The 15,811-nt window shown below is 43.3% G+C and overlaps 1 protein-coding gene across 1 annotated transcript in view; it reads right to left on the reverse strand.

The window, feature by feature from the left end:
- RGS22 (regulator of G protein signaling 22) overlaps positions 1–15,811 on the reverse strand; it is a 70,569-nt gene that overhangs the window by 40,887 nt on the left and 13,871 nt on the right. Inside the window, exons 5-10 of the mRNA XM_086742508.1 lie at positions 12,236–12,321; positions 10,247–10,412; positions 9,767–9,938; positions 3,856–4,537; positions 3,148–3,309; positions 2,567–2,747 (exon numbers count right to left, since the gene is read on the reverse strand). Of these exons, the coding sequence (XP_086598634.1) occupies positions 2,567–2,747; positions 3,148–3,309; positions 3,856–4,537; positions 9,767–9,938; positions 10,247–10,412; positions 12,236–12,321 (1,449 nt within the window). The remainder of the gene's footprint in view (positions 1–2,566; positions 2,748–3,147; positions 3,310–3,855; positions 4,538–9,766; positions 9,939–10,246; positions 10,413–12,235; positions 12,322–15,811) is intronic.

Below are 15,811 nucleotides of genomic sequence, written 5' to 3' on the forward strand. Positions count from 1 at the left end.
GCAAGGAGGTGGTTGGTGACAGCCAACATGGCTTCACCAAGGGCAGATCGTGCTTGACCAATTTGGTGGCCTTCTATGACAGGGTGACAGCATCGGTCGACAAGGGACGAGCAATGGATATCATCTACCTGGACTTCTGCAAAGCTTTTGACACTGTCCCGCACGACATCCTTCTCTCTAAACTAGAGAAACATGGGTTTGATGGACGGACCACTAGGTGGATAAGGAGTTGGCTGGATGGCCGCACTCAGAGAGTGGTGGTCAACGGCTCAATGTCCATGTGGAGACTGGTCACGAGTGGCATCTCTCAGGGGTCTGTGTTGGGGCCTGGCCCTGTTCAACATCTTTGTCGGCGACATGGACAGTGGGATAGAGTGCACCCTCAGCAAGTTCGCCAATGACACCGAGCTGTGTGGTGCCGTCAACATGCTGGAAGGGAGTGATGCCATCCAGAGGGACCTTGACAGGCTGGAGAGGTGGGCCCGTGCCAACCTCATGAAGTTCAACCAGGCCAAGTGCAAGGTCCTGCACCTGGGTCATGGCAATCTCAGGCACAAATACAGGCTGGGCAGGGAATGAATCGAGACCAGCCCTCAGGAGGACTTGGGAGTGCTGGTGGACGAGAAGCTCAACACGAGCAGGCAATGTGCCCTTGTGGCCCAGAAGGCCAACCACATCCTGGGCTGCATCAAGAGGAGCGTGGCCAGCAGGTCGAGGGAGGTGATTCTCCCCCTCTCCTCTGCCCTGGTGAGACCCCACCTGGAGTACTGTGTCCAGTTCTGGAGCCCCCAACATAAGAAGGACATGGACCAGTTGGAGAGGGTCCAGAGGAGGGCCACAAAGATGACAAGAGGGCTGGAGCACCTTTCCTATGAGGACAGGCTGAGAGAGGTAGGGCTGTTCAGCCTGGAGAAGAGGAGGCTCCGGGGAGACCTGATAGTGTTCTTCCAGTACCTCAAGGGGGCCTACAAGAAAGATGGGGAGAGGCTGTTCAGTAGGGCCTGTTGTGATAGGACGAAGAGTAATGGTTTTAAAATAGTGGGGAGGTAGATTTAGATTGGAAATTAGGAAAAAATTTTTTACAATGCGAGTTATAGAACACTGGAACGGGTTGCCCAGAGAGGTGGTGGATGCCCCATCCCTGGAAACATTCAAGGCCAGGTTGGATGAGGCTCTGAGCAACCTGATCTAGTCGGGAATGTCCCTGCTCCTTGCAGGGGGGTTGGACTAGATGACCTTTGAAGGTCCCTTCCAACTCTAACCATTCTATGATTCTAAATCAGGACTGTAAGGCAGATACAACCACTCAGGCTAAGAAAGAAAGGAGGCATTCTGCCACACCATCACTAATTTATTTTAATAAAATCAGACTGTGACTTGCATTCAGAGTGTCCTCAGAAATTCACCCAGAGTTGCTGCTTTTTCTAAGCTCTTGCAAGTAGAGCTGGAAGATTCAGAAGTTCAGATTCCTGACAGCAAAAAAAAAAAAAAAAAAAGCAGCAAGAAGCAATCCATCAGCTGATTCCGTGAGGTTCATGGGTGCCAGGTCATAGTTTTCTTCAAGTACTGAACTCAACAGGGGCTGGAAAACCTATAGAGCTAGGATCCTGTCTGCTTGACCTACAGCTAGTCCTGGGTCATTAGCACACCTTGTGAAGCCAGAACTGGTCTCTGCAAGAAGCAGCTGCTTCTGGCTCCCATTCCTGCTGTGATCAGCAGGAATTTGGCTCCTGAACCCAGCTTCTTCTGAACAGGAAATCTGTCCCACTGTTTTTCCTCTGTAATCTCAATGAATTAGCTTTTTAAAAAATACAATTGTAGTCTAAAACCATCCAACTCAAAGTAGCACAGATGTGTGTGAACAGATCTGGGGTATAGTCCATCCAATTCTTGATATTGGAACCACAGTCTCAGTTTATGTTCTCCAAGTACCTTCTGTCCTGAGTCTTAACATTGTGTTGTTGAAAACCTGCAGCTTTCATTGCAGTCATCTCTCAAATTCAGGCTTTTAAGGAAGAACACAGTCAAAACAAAACTGGCCACCTGCAAGCTACATGCTGTGAAAAGGACAGATCTCTGTTGTGTGGGTCATGGCCCTCAGTACAAAGCAAAAATCATGTAGCTGATTAAAGGAGCGTGGTGATAGAAACTGAGCAGAATTCTGCCCTTTTTACAAAAGTGAGGGGTAGATTCAGAGTAACTGCAGTGAAGTTGTAAGAATTACTCTGCATTAAGATAAGGCTGGTTGTAGGGCAGAATCTGTGCTGCTAGACTCTTAATATTGCAGTTCTGAGAATTTTGAGCTAAAATATCTATCCAAAAGACTTATGAAATAGCCAGGATGTAATTGACAAGATAATTTGACTCAATTTATAGCAACCTGTTGCATAAAGTATAGTAAAAGTTTGCTGCATTTTTATACATAACCACCTGCAACAGACAATCTTGCAAAATCTTGACTTCCTACCAACCAAGTACTATATTTTTGTCCCATTTAAATCAAGGAGTTTTATCATTATTTTTCATGGGATAAGGCTTTGTTTTTCAGTGTTGTGATTCTACTTACCTGAGGAAGGGAAGGTAGTATCCTAGGTGTGCAAGACTTAGGTGTCAATGGTAGCAATGATACCATTTGTGGAAAAGGATCAATATCCACCCTTGGTCTCTCTTGACATGTGTGCCAGAGTTTCAGTTTTGCACTGGCAGTTTCTATTGCTGTTGAATGAGTGACACAAAATCTGGGACCCCTAGGAAAAAAAAAAGGTAGTAAGTAGAACTTTCTTAACACATGAAATACTGGGCTATTTGGCTTCTTTTTTTTTTTAACTCGTGATGTATCAAGATATGGTGCTATTTGCACCTAGAATTAAAAATCAGTTTTTATTAAAGATATGTCTAGACATTGCACTCTTCTAAATCTAAAATCAAGCTACAGCTATACAAACTTAGGTTGCAAATCCTGCACCATTACATAGTTGCCTTTGAATGAGTCTGCAGTAGGATATGCCCCATCCATCCTACAGTGAAGAATAGGAAAGGATTGTAGGTCATAAGACATAGACCGTAAGTCTTATGAGGCTTCACAGTGAAGTTCATAGCTGCAGGCAATTTGTTGATAGAATTAATTCATGTTCATTTTTTTCATACCAGTAAAGAAGTAGAGGTTTCACTACTTCAGGCTGAATCTGCCTCAAATGCTTTATATTCCACTGATCTCCATGCTGTAGATCAAGTCTGAGTAACACTTCGGAACTGAGGAAATAGTCTCCACTGCTCAGCAGATAGAATTTTTTCATCTTACTGAGTTGCCTTGAGTAAAAAAAAATAGTCACATAGGCATGTATCAGATGCTATACAGAATCAAGTACAGTTCATCCTACTGGTTAAGCTGCCATTATGCAACGTGTTTTTAATTACAAGTGGCAGAAGCCAAAACAATTTTTCTGCAAATTAGAGACAGGTTGTGTATAAGATAAAATGTACAATGCCTTAGAATAGACAATCTGAATCCAGCAGAGCCTTTCACTAAAGCAGTTTGTCATGGTGAATTCCCTACTTGTGATTTTAAGTTTTTTTTTTTCTTTTTGTTTCTGTTGACATCTGTTTTCCAAATCTCTTTCAAATAAAGCCTTAATACTACAATGATTCTAACTTCATGTCAGCTTTACAAACATGACTCTGCAAAAAGAGTTTTATCAGCTTCAGCAGAATCATTCGTGACTTACCTTGTAAGGACACTCATGATGACTTTAATTGTCTCTGTTCTATTCAAACATTATGATTTATTCTGAAATCTTAAAACCTGGGTTACAAGTATTAAAACAATGGGAATAACTGTTAAATAATGGGAAGTACCTTTGCTGCCTTGTAATGTCCTTAAGAGCCTTTAGTCTTTCAATATCCATCCAGAGCCACCAATACCTCTCCCCAAGTGTTCCTTTAATGAACTTCTTGAATCTTTCAAACTCATGTCTGTTGCCAGTGTCATAAGTCCTGTGATTAATACACCAGGCAGCCCTACTGTCTGCCCCATCACTTTCAGAACTTGATCTTAAGCTTATTTCTTCAGTATCTTGTTCTCTTACATCTCCCTTGGAGTCCAAGACAGTAAATGGAGAAGAACTTTGGGAAGAGAGTGACTCTGCAGTACCATGGGCTAATTCATTATTTGCTAACTTGTGTATAAACACTTCAGGCTGTTTGTGGAAATCCACTTCACTCTCAATGTCAGCAGCTGGCTGGTGGGTCAGTTCTGAAATGGCTTCCTTCATTACAGGTTGAGTATAAGCTGGTATGAATTCTTCTGGTGTCTGAAAAGTTCCGCTTTCCTGTTCATTTTCTTCTTTTGCTGCCCTGTCCCATTTTGGGTCTAGATAAACTCTTAACCAAGTGTGGGAAAGAGGTTCAGCAGTGGCCACAGAAGAACCCTCCTCTGCCTCTCTGGATCTCTCCTTAATAATGTCGGCTTTTGCTGATGCTGTCCTTGAAGGGGGAGGGAAACTCCTTTGGTGGCACTCCTTAGACTGGGAGCCTGCTTCTGCATTAAATCAGAAAAGATCATTGAACACTTTTTTGATTCAGGACTTTTCTCTTGCATATCAACATTTCCAAGTTAAAAAGTCCAACACATGTATATTTTGCTGCTGCAGAACAATCAGATCATGTCACGCTGCAGAGCAGGGGATAGTAGAGATGCCTATGCTGTTGCTATCTGGCTAGAAACTCAACCCCATGACCAAGAAACTCATTCCCTGTTGAATTCCAGCAGAGCAGCAGAGTTCAGGAACAACTCCCTCTGGAGCCAATTGTCTTGTTTACTCAGCTGAGCATCCCAGCTCCTCAGCCCTTGTTAAACCACCTTGTTGTGCTGCAAGACCTGGTTTCTTCTTGAGCATTTGGTCATAGTTTGATCAAAGTCACAGTATGTAGCAGGATTGGTTTCTGTTTAGGCATGAAGAAGCTAGTAAGTCATAATTCTTTGTCTACTTACGTTGATTATTGCAAAAGACTAAAACTTTGAACAGACCTCTGTCGGTTGGGTAAAATCTTGACATACATGGAATGACAACAAAACAAATTATTATGTCAGGGGCTCTGGAAACATTTAACAATCTTGCAGTCCAGTCTGCCACCCAGAAATTCTTTCCATTTAGAGATGTCTCATAACTTACAAGTTTAGAACAGTGACCAGCCCTGGTTTTTGGTCTACTTAATTCTCTATTTAATTCCTTTTAAACAACTCCTCATCATCCCCATGCTATTAAGCATGTCCTGTCGTCCTGGTCTGCTGAGAAAGAAACTTCCTGCTTTAACTTGCTGAAATATCTTTTCTGCTTCTGACAAGCTTTTAGCAAACCAAGTACTTGTGGAGCCTGCTAGCAAAGATGACCTTGACTGTACACACTGCTTACCTAGGTTAACCTTGTACAGGTCAGTCCTGTAAAACTGAGCAGAATAACTACAGATATTGTGAACAGCAGCAGAATGTAAGTGAAAGTAAAAAAAAAAACGAAGTCATAATTCAATTGTGCCTCTACAATATCTTTGTATCAGTCCAGTGTTTAAGCTATAGAATAAACTAAATCTTCTGTATTTCCCTAAAGCTAAGATGTAGGCTCTATTGTATCATTAAGGCAAAACATTGTCAGTGAGGAGACTGCTACAACCTTTAAGCACATGCATTGCATCAGACAGTGATAGAAAAAGGGCTAAATCTCTCAGATCCACTAAATTAACATTTGTAATGTTATCAGCCTGTGTATCCCTCTGTGGTGGCTGTTCCAGTTTTGTTAGTGACGGGGGACCTAACGTGGTAGCTTCCCTAGGAAACCGCTAGAAGTCGCTCCCCTTTGTTTAGTGGACTCGGCCAGGCCTAGGGCGGACCCGCTGCTGGCCAGGGCCGAGCCAATTGGTAGCAGAATGTCCCGTGATAAGTATTTAAGTAGGGGAAAACAGAAAAAAAAAAGAGGAGGAGATGTGAAGCAGCTGAGCGGGGAGCAGAGAGGGGGAGGCGCGAGCCTCATGGGCCTTGCAGGCCTCACCCTCTGGCCTCCCGCCGGGCAGCCGACTGGGCCCAATTCGGCCCGGCCTGGCTGCAAGAAGTGGAGAGGAGATGAGAAGTGAATAAGATGTAAAAAGGATCCTGAAAGGCGTCTGCCAGCTCGTTGTGAGGAACGGCTGCAGACGCCAAGGTCAGTGAAGAAGGAGGGGGAGGAGTAATGCGGCTCCTGGCCAAGATTCCTCTGCAACTCATGGTGAAGACCATGGTGGAGTGGGTTGTCCCCCTGCAGCCCATGGAGCTCCACGGAGGGGCAGAGATTCACCTGCAGCCCATGGAGGACCCCACGCCAGAGCAGGTGGAGGCCTGAAGGAGGCTGTGGCCCGTGGAGGGCCCGCTGGGGCAGCTGTTCTAGAGGGACTGCACCCCGTGGAAGAGATGACCCACGCCGGAGCAGTTTCATGAAGGACTGTGGCCCGTGGGAGGGACCCCACGCTGGAGCAGAGGAGGAATGCGAGGAGTTCTTCCCCTGACGATGATACAGCGGCGTAAAACAACGCGTGATGGACTGACCGCGACCCCCGTTCCCTTTTCCCCACCCCGTGCTGCTCGGGAGGGGAGGTAGTATAGATAATGTTAAGCCCGGGAAGAGGGAGGGGTGGGGGGAGGTTGTCTTGTTCCCTGTCTCCTTCTCCTGCTAATTTTAGAAATAAATGAATAGTTTTCCCCAAGTCGAGTCTGTTTTGTCCGTAACAGTAACTTTAAGGATTTCTCACCGACCTTATCTCAAACCTTGAGCCGTTTTTCTTATATCATCTCCTCCTATTCTCTCAGAGGGTGGGGGGAGCGAGAGAGAGACTGCATAGTCTGGTCCCGATCAGGGCTGAACTACAACAGTGGCCTAGTCAATAAATGGCAATGGCAGTTAAATATTTGTCATAGTTTAGCCCCACTTGGGACCAGATTACGCAGTCTCTTTCTCACTCCCCCCACCCTCTGAAAGAATAGGGAGAGATAATGTAAGAAAAAAACCTCAAGGTTCAAGATAAGGACAGGGAGAAATCCCTAAAGTTACCGTTACAGGCAAAGCAGACTCAACTTGGGAAAAACCATTTATTACTAAAACCAAAGCGGGATAATGAGACAGAGAACAAGATAACCTCCCCTCACCCCTCCCTCTTCCCAGGCTTAACATTATCTTTACTACCTTCCCACCCCCGAGCGGCACAGGGGGGAAGAGGGAATGGGGGGTATGGCCAATTCATCACATGTCACTTTACACTACTGCTTCCTCATCGGGGGAAGAACTCCTCACGTTCCTCCTCTGCTCCATTGTGGGGTCCCTCCCACGGGCCACAGTCCTTCGTGAAACTGCTCCGGCGTGGGTCATTTTTCCACGGGGTGCAGTCCCTCCAGAACGGCTGCCCCAGCGGGCCCTCAACGGGGTACAACCTCCTTCAGGCATCCACCTGCCCCAGCGTGGGGTCCTCCATGGGCTGCAGGTGGATCTCTGCTCCTCCGTAGACCTCCTTGGACTGCAGGGGGACAGCCTGCTTCACAATGGTCTTCACCACAGGCTGCAGAGGAATCTTGGCCAGGAGCAGCATTGCTCCTCCCAATCCTTCTTCACTGACCTTGGCGTCTGCAGCAGTTCCTCTCACAAGAAATTCTTAACACTCGGCTCAGGCAGACGCCTCTTAGGTTCTCTTCACATCTCATCTCCTCTCCACTCCTTGCAGCTGGGCTGGGCCAAGTTGGGTCTAGTCGACTGCCTGGCAGGAGGCCAGAGGGTAAGGGCTGCAAGGGCCCCAAGGCTCATGCCTCCCCCTCTCTGCCCCAGCTCAGCTGCTTCACATCTTCTCCCTCTTTTTTTTTCTGCCTTTCCCCTTCTTAAATAACGTTATCGCAGAGGTGTTATCACGGAACATTCTGCTACCAATTGGCTCGGCCTTGGCCAGCAGCGGGTCCACCCTAGGCCCAGCTGAGTCCACTGAACAAAGGGGAGCAACTTCCAGCAGTTTCCTACAGAAGCTGCCACCGCAGCCCCCCTTCACTAAATAAAACCAGAACAACATTCCTTCCACCTTCCTCCAAAAATCAGCCATGTCTAACCACTGTTGGCCACTGTCACAGACAGACTCTCGGATTAGTAACATGGCATAGAGATTCCCTGCTCTGTGCCTCCATAATTTTGTGTGTAAGTATATATGGCACAATACATCAATATCAATATAAAAATCAATGTGATTTAAAATATCTTTTCTTATTTCTAAAATATTTCCAATGTTTTCACTTGACAAAGAAAAATTATAGTTTCTCAACACAGTTCTGTGAAATTGAAACATGAAGAATTATTTCAAAGGACCTGAGGGAATTAGGGAGAGAGATACACAGATCTTGAGTAATCAAAAGTCAAGTGGCTCAGGGTTTTGCTCAAGACATTAATTGATAACCCTGATCCAACTGAAGCAGTGAGGAAAGAATTCAAACTGAATTGCCCAAGAAAATACCTTCAGCTATTGAACTCTTTCTAATTGCAGGCTGGCTCCGAGAAACTTAGCTGATGCCCTTTATTGGTTCCAGTGCCTGACCCCTACACCAGGTGAATACTGTGCCTAAAAAAAGTTTTCTGACTGAAAGAATGCTGGATTTCACATGAAATAAGCATAAAGAAGAGTAATAAGCACATGTAAAATGAAGGTCTATGTTATAAAATAAAGTTTTCCATGAAAAGATGTAAAATATTCATTGAGGCAAAATGCTGTTGACTGCAGGACAACTGCAGCAAAAGAAGAGACAGAGAGGCTTTCCACAGGCCAATGGTCAGCCCACTGCAATACAGCACAATGTTGCATTATGACGCTCTGCAAGAATGGTGCACTTGTGACCCCTCTGCTCAAAGCACTGCAAAAATTAGGGGTAGAGTCATGAGCTGCAAGCAAGTGCGACTTGAGTAACTTCATTAATAATCCATGAATCAGCAATATATTTACTGGAGTGATCCTCATGGGTTTGGGGAAGAAGACAGACTTCTGGAGTTACCATGTCTTCCAATTTCCCATTCAAGCACTGGACTCTGAAGTCCCCACAGGAAAAGCCTCAAAATGGAATGGCTGCTTTTTCCTCTGAGAATCAGGGAGAGAGAACTCCTAACATATGAGCTGAGGCTTCTCTGTTCATCTTGCTGCTGCCTACAGAGCAGAAAGAAGCAAGGCTATGCAATCAGGTATGTCCGTACATGCATCTGTGTATTCTCTCCCAGTACCTTTGAAACCTACTGAAGAATTTCAGTTAAATTTGAGAGATAGACAGGAGTGTCACAAACGATTACATTCTGTAAGATTCATAAAAATTGGCAGCCAAAAGGCCCTTAAGTGCCCAACATAAATACCCTAAAAAGATGGCTGCAACACAAATCATACATTATCAAATACCCAAAGAATCCAGACAAGAAAGTCTTTCAAAATATATCAAATGAAAAAAAAAAAAAAAGCCCCTCAGCTGAAACTTACAGATGTCTATGACACAGAAATATATATATATATATATAAAAGAGGCTTCTACTATCACAAAATTACTTGGCTACTAGCTCAAATTTTAATTAATGTTGTGGCTATGGAAAGAAACAAATCCCTGTCTGAAGCCTAAGACACCATGCAATACTCAGAAGGTAATAAGTGGAGTTAGCAGCAATGCCTTGAAATGCCTTTTCTTTCCACCTAGTCAGACTTGTGTTACAAACACTATGGCTGAGCCCCTCTTACTTACCCAGAAGGCTATCTTTTTCACTTAATGAATCATGTCTTTCATGCTGCCCAGGCAAACACTGAATATCTTGAATTTGACTAGAAGGTACAGGACGTGTAAATGAATCTGTAGTTTTCATTGATTCACTTTGTTTTGCTAATGTAAACCACTCCTTTGTCTGAGAAACCGTAGCCTAGGAAAAGAAATGTTATAGAATAATTCAAATTTCTCTATTTATTGCAGTGTTCCTGAGAGCAAAGGGCTTACTGTCTGTAGTAAATTTGTGCTGTCCATTTGTATAGATTTCTATATTGACAATTCCCAGTTCTGTTTAAGCTGTGTTACAACCCATCAACCTTCTTCTATAGCACAAAGAGCTTTGAAAAGAAGGGGTATTCAGAGAATCAGTTGTCCAACTAGGTTGTGACCTCGGTTACAAAAATTTAACCCAATGCATTCAGTCTAGCTTGATGTTACTGCCACTAAACATGTTTATTTTACCTGGCCAAGTGATATGTAGAACTTCTTCATAGTAACCAAAGTGTCATCCTCCTCAGGAGAGGGAGAACTTGGGTCTCTCTTCTTTATCCAGGGATAATAGTCACTATCTATAATGAAATTAATGCCAGTCTTGCTCCATTCTACCTGCGATATCAATTTAGCTAGCCTGAAATTAAATATTGAGACAAGAAAATAGTTAATTTTAGCTTTTAGTCAGAGAAACAGTTGCTTTTTCCTTAGAATAGACAATAAAACCATGATCATAAATTGCTACAAGGAACTTCACAATCTGCTTTATTATTTCACCGCTCGCCTGCTGTCCCATATATAAATGCCAGTACTGCCATTCCACCATCCACCAGCTTTACAGTTGGTGGCCTGCTTTGCATTATCAAGCTTTACCATTAAAATTGATTTCTGTCCAGATGATCTTACATGTATCTATGCAGTCCTAAGCCCTGCCCAGAAGCCCTTTGATTGCTAAAATAGAACTGTTCTCCCAGATTGCAGAAGCCCTGCATCACTTCCAGACACTACATTTTTACATTTTCTGGTCCTGATACAAGCAATCTTCCAACAGCAATGTCACAGCAGTGATCATACTAATTGAACTTTCAGATGATAACAAGGCAGCTGGCACTACCACGTTCGGCTGGCTGCTGTACGAGGACTTCACAGTACTGAACAGCATTCCAGTGCTACCTTGTGTTTGTGTGAACCTCGCAATGTTCAGGAAAAGGGAATCTTAGAACCACATGGCAATAATGAGGATGCTGTGGGCTCAAGACCTGTGGCAGAACTTACTCAGTTAAGTTAGAAAGTAGTACAAAACCAACCGAGGTGCTTGTAAAGGGAAGAAGAAGCCTATGCCTGAGCCTATGACCATGAGTCGAATGCCCAGTTTCACTTGTCTGCATTGTTTGAGGGCAAATAGCATTTCATTCTAAGGTTGAGGTGTCTTCATCTTTAAACGTTTGTTTCCCTTTTAGCAGTTTCTCTTGATCCTGATTCAGGAAAGCAACTGAAAACGCTGAAATCAATGGAAATTAGGCACATGCTTAAAGTTAGTTTTATGTAGTTCTCTTTGGTAACTCTGCTTGATCAAGGAAATACTTTGCTATAGCATAAGATCGAATTTTTAGTGTTTCACGAGGCCCAGATACCTGTAAAGCAGGCTGCTACTAAAGGTAAAATGGAGCACTCTTTCATTATTTGTTTATTCTTTGCACAGTTTTCCCCTTGACAATAAGTGCGGTCTTCAAGATACTGAAAGTTAAAAATATTTTTAACATTTTCATATAGAAGTCTATATCCCAGTAACTAGTCTGCCATTACAATCAGCAAACATGGGTTTTGTGAACAATACTGCCAGGCTGCCTCTCCTTTTAGACCCTAAAACACACTGCAATTATCAGCATCTAGGCACAACCTTAAGGGGTGTAAAGACAGATCCTTCCAAAAAGCACATGAAACCTCCTGAACATCTGCTGAAAGACATCTGGAAAAATACAGCAAGTGTATAACTGTAAATCATCCAACTACGCCACGGCATCCCACAGAGAACCAAGCAAAAGGAAGTCTGACAGTGGGCCCAAAGGTACAAAACTAATAATTGAAATTAAAAGGACTGGCTGTTTTTTTTCCAAATAGATTTCATGGATTCATATCTTCCACTTCCACAGCCTCCATATTGATTAGAGAGAGATGCGTTGCTACTGTGATATCTCAGTGGAACAGAGATTTGGATAACAGTAAATATCACTCTCTCTCTCTCTCTAATGGTGTAATATAGTATGTAATTCATGGCCAAGGTATAGAATGATGAGTGAAAAAAAGTCACTGATTTTACTTTATCCAAGTCACTCATGCTAAAATTAAACAGGACAAGAGATGGGAGAAAACATATTAAGGGTACTGTCAAGAAGAATTAGTCAGAAGAGAAAAATGTACAAATTTAAAACTGAGAGACAGCATAAAGGATTGCAATACCTGTATTCAAAGTAACAGTCGCTTTCTAGAAATGCTGGAAGCCTTTCTTTCTTAATCCACTGAATTGCTTGTTCTCGGTCAAGACACTATTAAAGAAGAAATGCCAAAGATTTGCAGTATTCTTGACTTCCTTGTTTTGTTTGCCATGTAGCTGATTCTCTCCATCCCCTTCTACAGAAGCATTGTCTCAGGAAGACAAATACATAGTGATCACCACTTTTGTTATCTGGTTGAGCCTTAATAGTGCTGGGAAAATTGAATTAATTTACTTTCATATTAACAGCTAAAAAGTTCTAAATCTGATTTCACCTATAACAGTACAACTTTTTAACAAAACATGGGTGGTTTCTCTTCAGAAATAACGTGCTTATGAATTGTGCTTTTACTGTACAATTCCAAATGCAAATTAGATGCTCATAATTTTTTCTGCAATAGGAAACTGCTAATTCTTCTGACTTTATCAAGTTCTATAAAAAACCACTATTACATTTTTCCCCAAGAATTTGAAGAATAAGGAACACTTAAATGAATACTCCCAGAATGGGAGAGCTGTAAATATTAAAAACAAAATCAAACAAATAAAAAGCTGATCAGTTATCACCTTCCCCACTTTTATGTTGGAGCATTGCACACAGTATCTCTTGAGAGCAAAGCTAAGTGCATTATGAATCAGGCCCGTAACAGATTGCTGCTCAGGTGGTCTGAGCCTCAGTGCCTCATCAAAGCCGGGAGGGAGGTGCTGCCAAAGAGTGGTTTTGGGGGTGGAAGGGAGGTGTTGAGCAAAGAGCTACACAGAGCCAGCTAACCAAAAAACTATACCTAGGTCCTACACAGAGAGCAAGCTCTCTGATTATGGGCCACAGTGATCCATAGTTGCTTCCCTTAGAAATGACACACAGCACAATTTTAAATATTTTTTTGAGAGCGACATTTTCCACTCTTAGGGGATGGCCTGTTTTATTTATCTGAGGTGCGTTTTTCCTTTTAGTGAAGGTAAGACTGATGATTTGGAAGAATGCAGTAACTCCACTTGTCCATAAAAACAGGTGTTTGCGCACAGATGGACACTACTATATCTACACTACTATATCAAATAATCAGTTCATGTAGATTACATTTTAAATTTTCTTTCCATGATCTAATATTCCATTAGGGACAAGGGTTATTTCTGCCTCATATATATCTGTAGGGGATTAAAAAAAAAATCTGAATTACTCAGAAAGTGGGTGGTTTCATTTAGTGAGAAGAAAATATTTCAAAATATGGAAAGCTTATGTTGGCAGTGGCTCATACAATGTAATTTGTGGAGGCGGAGACTAATTACTCCCAACCACACAGTGTATGTCTCCTTTTGGTAACTGACAAGCTTTTTTGAAATATAGAAGACGGTCTCTTTATTTTAGCATTTCAAATTTATGTATTTACTGACTCACAGACCAGTTTTTATCTGAGTGATTTGCAACATGTCCACATCTATACATGTCTGGTATGCAAAATTACATATACTATCAGAAGGAAAGAACCTCTACTCTTTCTCCTTCCCCAGAGAAAGATGCTACATTTATCTGATGGGGCTTGTTACCTTGGTTAGCTTCCTTACCCAGTCAGCCTTAGGCCTTGCTGGGAACCAATCCAGCAAAGCTTTTAGCACGTGTTTAAGTTTAAGCATGTGTTTAACTTCCCTTGATTAAAATTAAACACATACTTAAGTGCTCTGCTGAACTGAGGTTTCTCTGAAGTAAGGTATGTGGGATGCCAGCCAGTTTCATTCTGTAGTTGTGATCAGTTCTACCGAACTCCGCAGGTTTTTTTCTTAATGCATTTTACACCAAGTTGATTTTTACTATTGATAAAAAGATACCTCCATATCAATAATTTGCACGTGTGCGTGCACACATGCAGACAACTTTTGCTTATCTGTAAGTGTAGCAGTCTGAGAGGGAAGTAAAATACAGAGAAAAATACCATTGGATATACTTAGGCAAGATGTGTTTAAGTTCAGGCTGTAGCCTGAAAGGCCTACTAGGATTCTCTGATCATAGCTCATTTCCATTAGTGATAGCCTCTCAAGGTGACTTTCTGTAGCAATGTAAAGCAAGTCAATCTCTTCAGTCAGTGTGAAGAAACCAGTCAAAAGTGATGAGTGGCGTTCCTCAGAGCCCCGTTTAACATCTTTGTCAGTGACTTGGAGAGTGGGATTAGGTGCACTCTCAACAAGTTTGCTGACGACACCACGCTGTGTGGTGCAGTCAACACGCCGGAGGGAAGGGATGCCATCCAGAGGGACCTTGACAGGCTGGAGAGGTGGGCCCATGCAAACCTCGTGAAGTTCAACCAGGCCAAGTGCAAGGTCCTTCACATGAGTTGGGGCAATCCCATGCACAAATACAGGCTGGGCACAGAATGGATCTAGAGCAGCCCTGAGGGGGACTCGAAAAGCTCAACATGAGCCAACAATGTGCACTTGCAGCCCAGAAAGCCAACTGCATCCTGGGCTGCATCAAAAGAAGCATGGCCAGCAGGTCAAGGGAGGGGATTCTCCCCTTCTACTCAGCTCTTGTGAGACACGCCCCTCGGAGTACTGCATCCAGCTTTGGAGCCCCCAATATAAGAAGGATGTGAGCCTGTAGGACAGAGTCCAGAGGAGGGCCACAAAGATGATCAGAGGGCTGGAGCACCAGTCCTATGAGGACAGGCTAAGAGAGTTGGGGCTGTTCAGCCTGGAGGAGAAGGCTCCAGGGAGACTTTATAGCAGCCTTCCAGTACTAAAGGGGGACTACAAGAAAGCTGGAGAGGGACTTTTGACAAGGGCATGTAGTGATAGGACAAGGGGTAATGGCTTTAAACTGAAGGAGAGTAGGTTTAGATTAGATATAAGGAAGAAATTGTTCACTACGAGAGTGGTGAGGCACTGGGACAGGTTGCCCAGAGAAGTTGTGGATGCCCCATCCCTGGAAGTGTTCAAGGTCAGGTTGGATGGGGCTTTGAGTGACCTGTTCTAGTGGAAGGTGTCCCTGCTCACGGCAGAGGGGTTTGAACTACATGATCTTTAAGGTCCCTTCCAACCCAAACCATTCTATGATTCTATACACGTATATACAAACCAAAGCAAAGCAAAGGAGGCAACATCACTCAATGCCTGAAAGATCAAATCCTATTTGATTTGAACTGAACTACTTGATGCAGTTGCTCTCGGATGATTTCTTCTGGTTCAGGTGTAGTGTAGTAAAATGAATGAAGCTGACTTCTTTCACCTCGTGCAGTTGCAGCAACAATTTTTGGCATGCTGTTTCGCAGGCCACTTTGAGATGCCAAGTTGAACTGGATGAGGCATCTGTGTTACCTGCCCAGTAAAGCAGGAGTCAAAAATACAAAGCAACATCACCCTTTCCCCCAAAAAGGAGAAGAAAGTGTACCGAGGGACATTGTTCCTCAAAAGGCCACAATGTTTCCCATCTATGGAAAATGATCTGGAGAAAGCAATGTATTTTTTAAAAAATATAGGAGCTCCATTGCTCCAGACTACATGAAAGTCGTAACTAACGTTGAAGACAAGGTAATGGCTTTGAATTTGTC

This window comes from Chlamydotis macqueenii, chromosome 2 (genome assembly GCF_036417535.1).
Source record: "Chlamydotis macqueenii isolate bChlMac1 chromosome 2, bChlMac1.mat, whole genome shotgun sequence".
In the NCBI taxonomy this organism is placed as follows: domain Eukaryota; kingdom Metazoa; phylum Chordata; class Aves; order Otidiformes; family Otididae; genus Chlamydotis; species Chlamydotis macqueenii.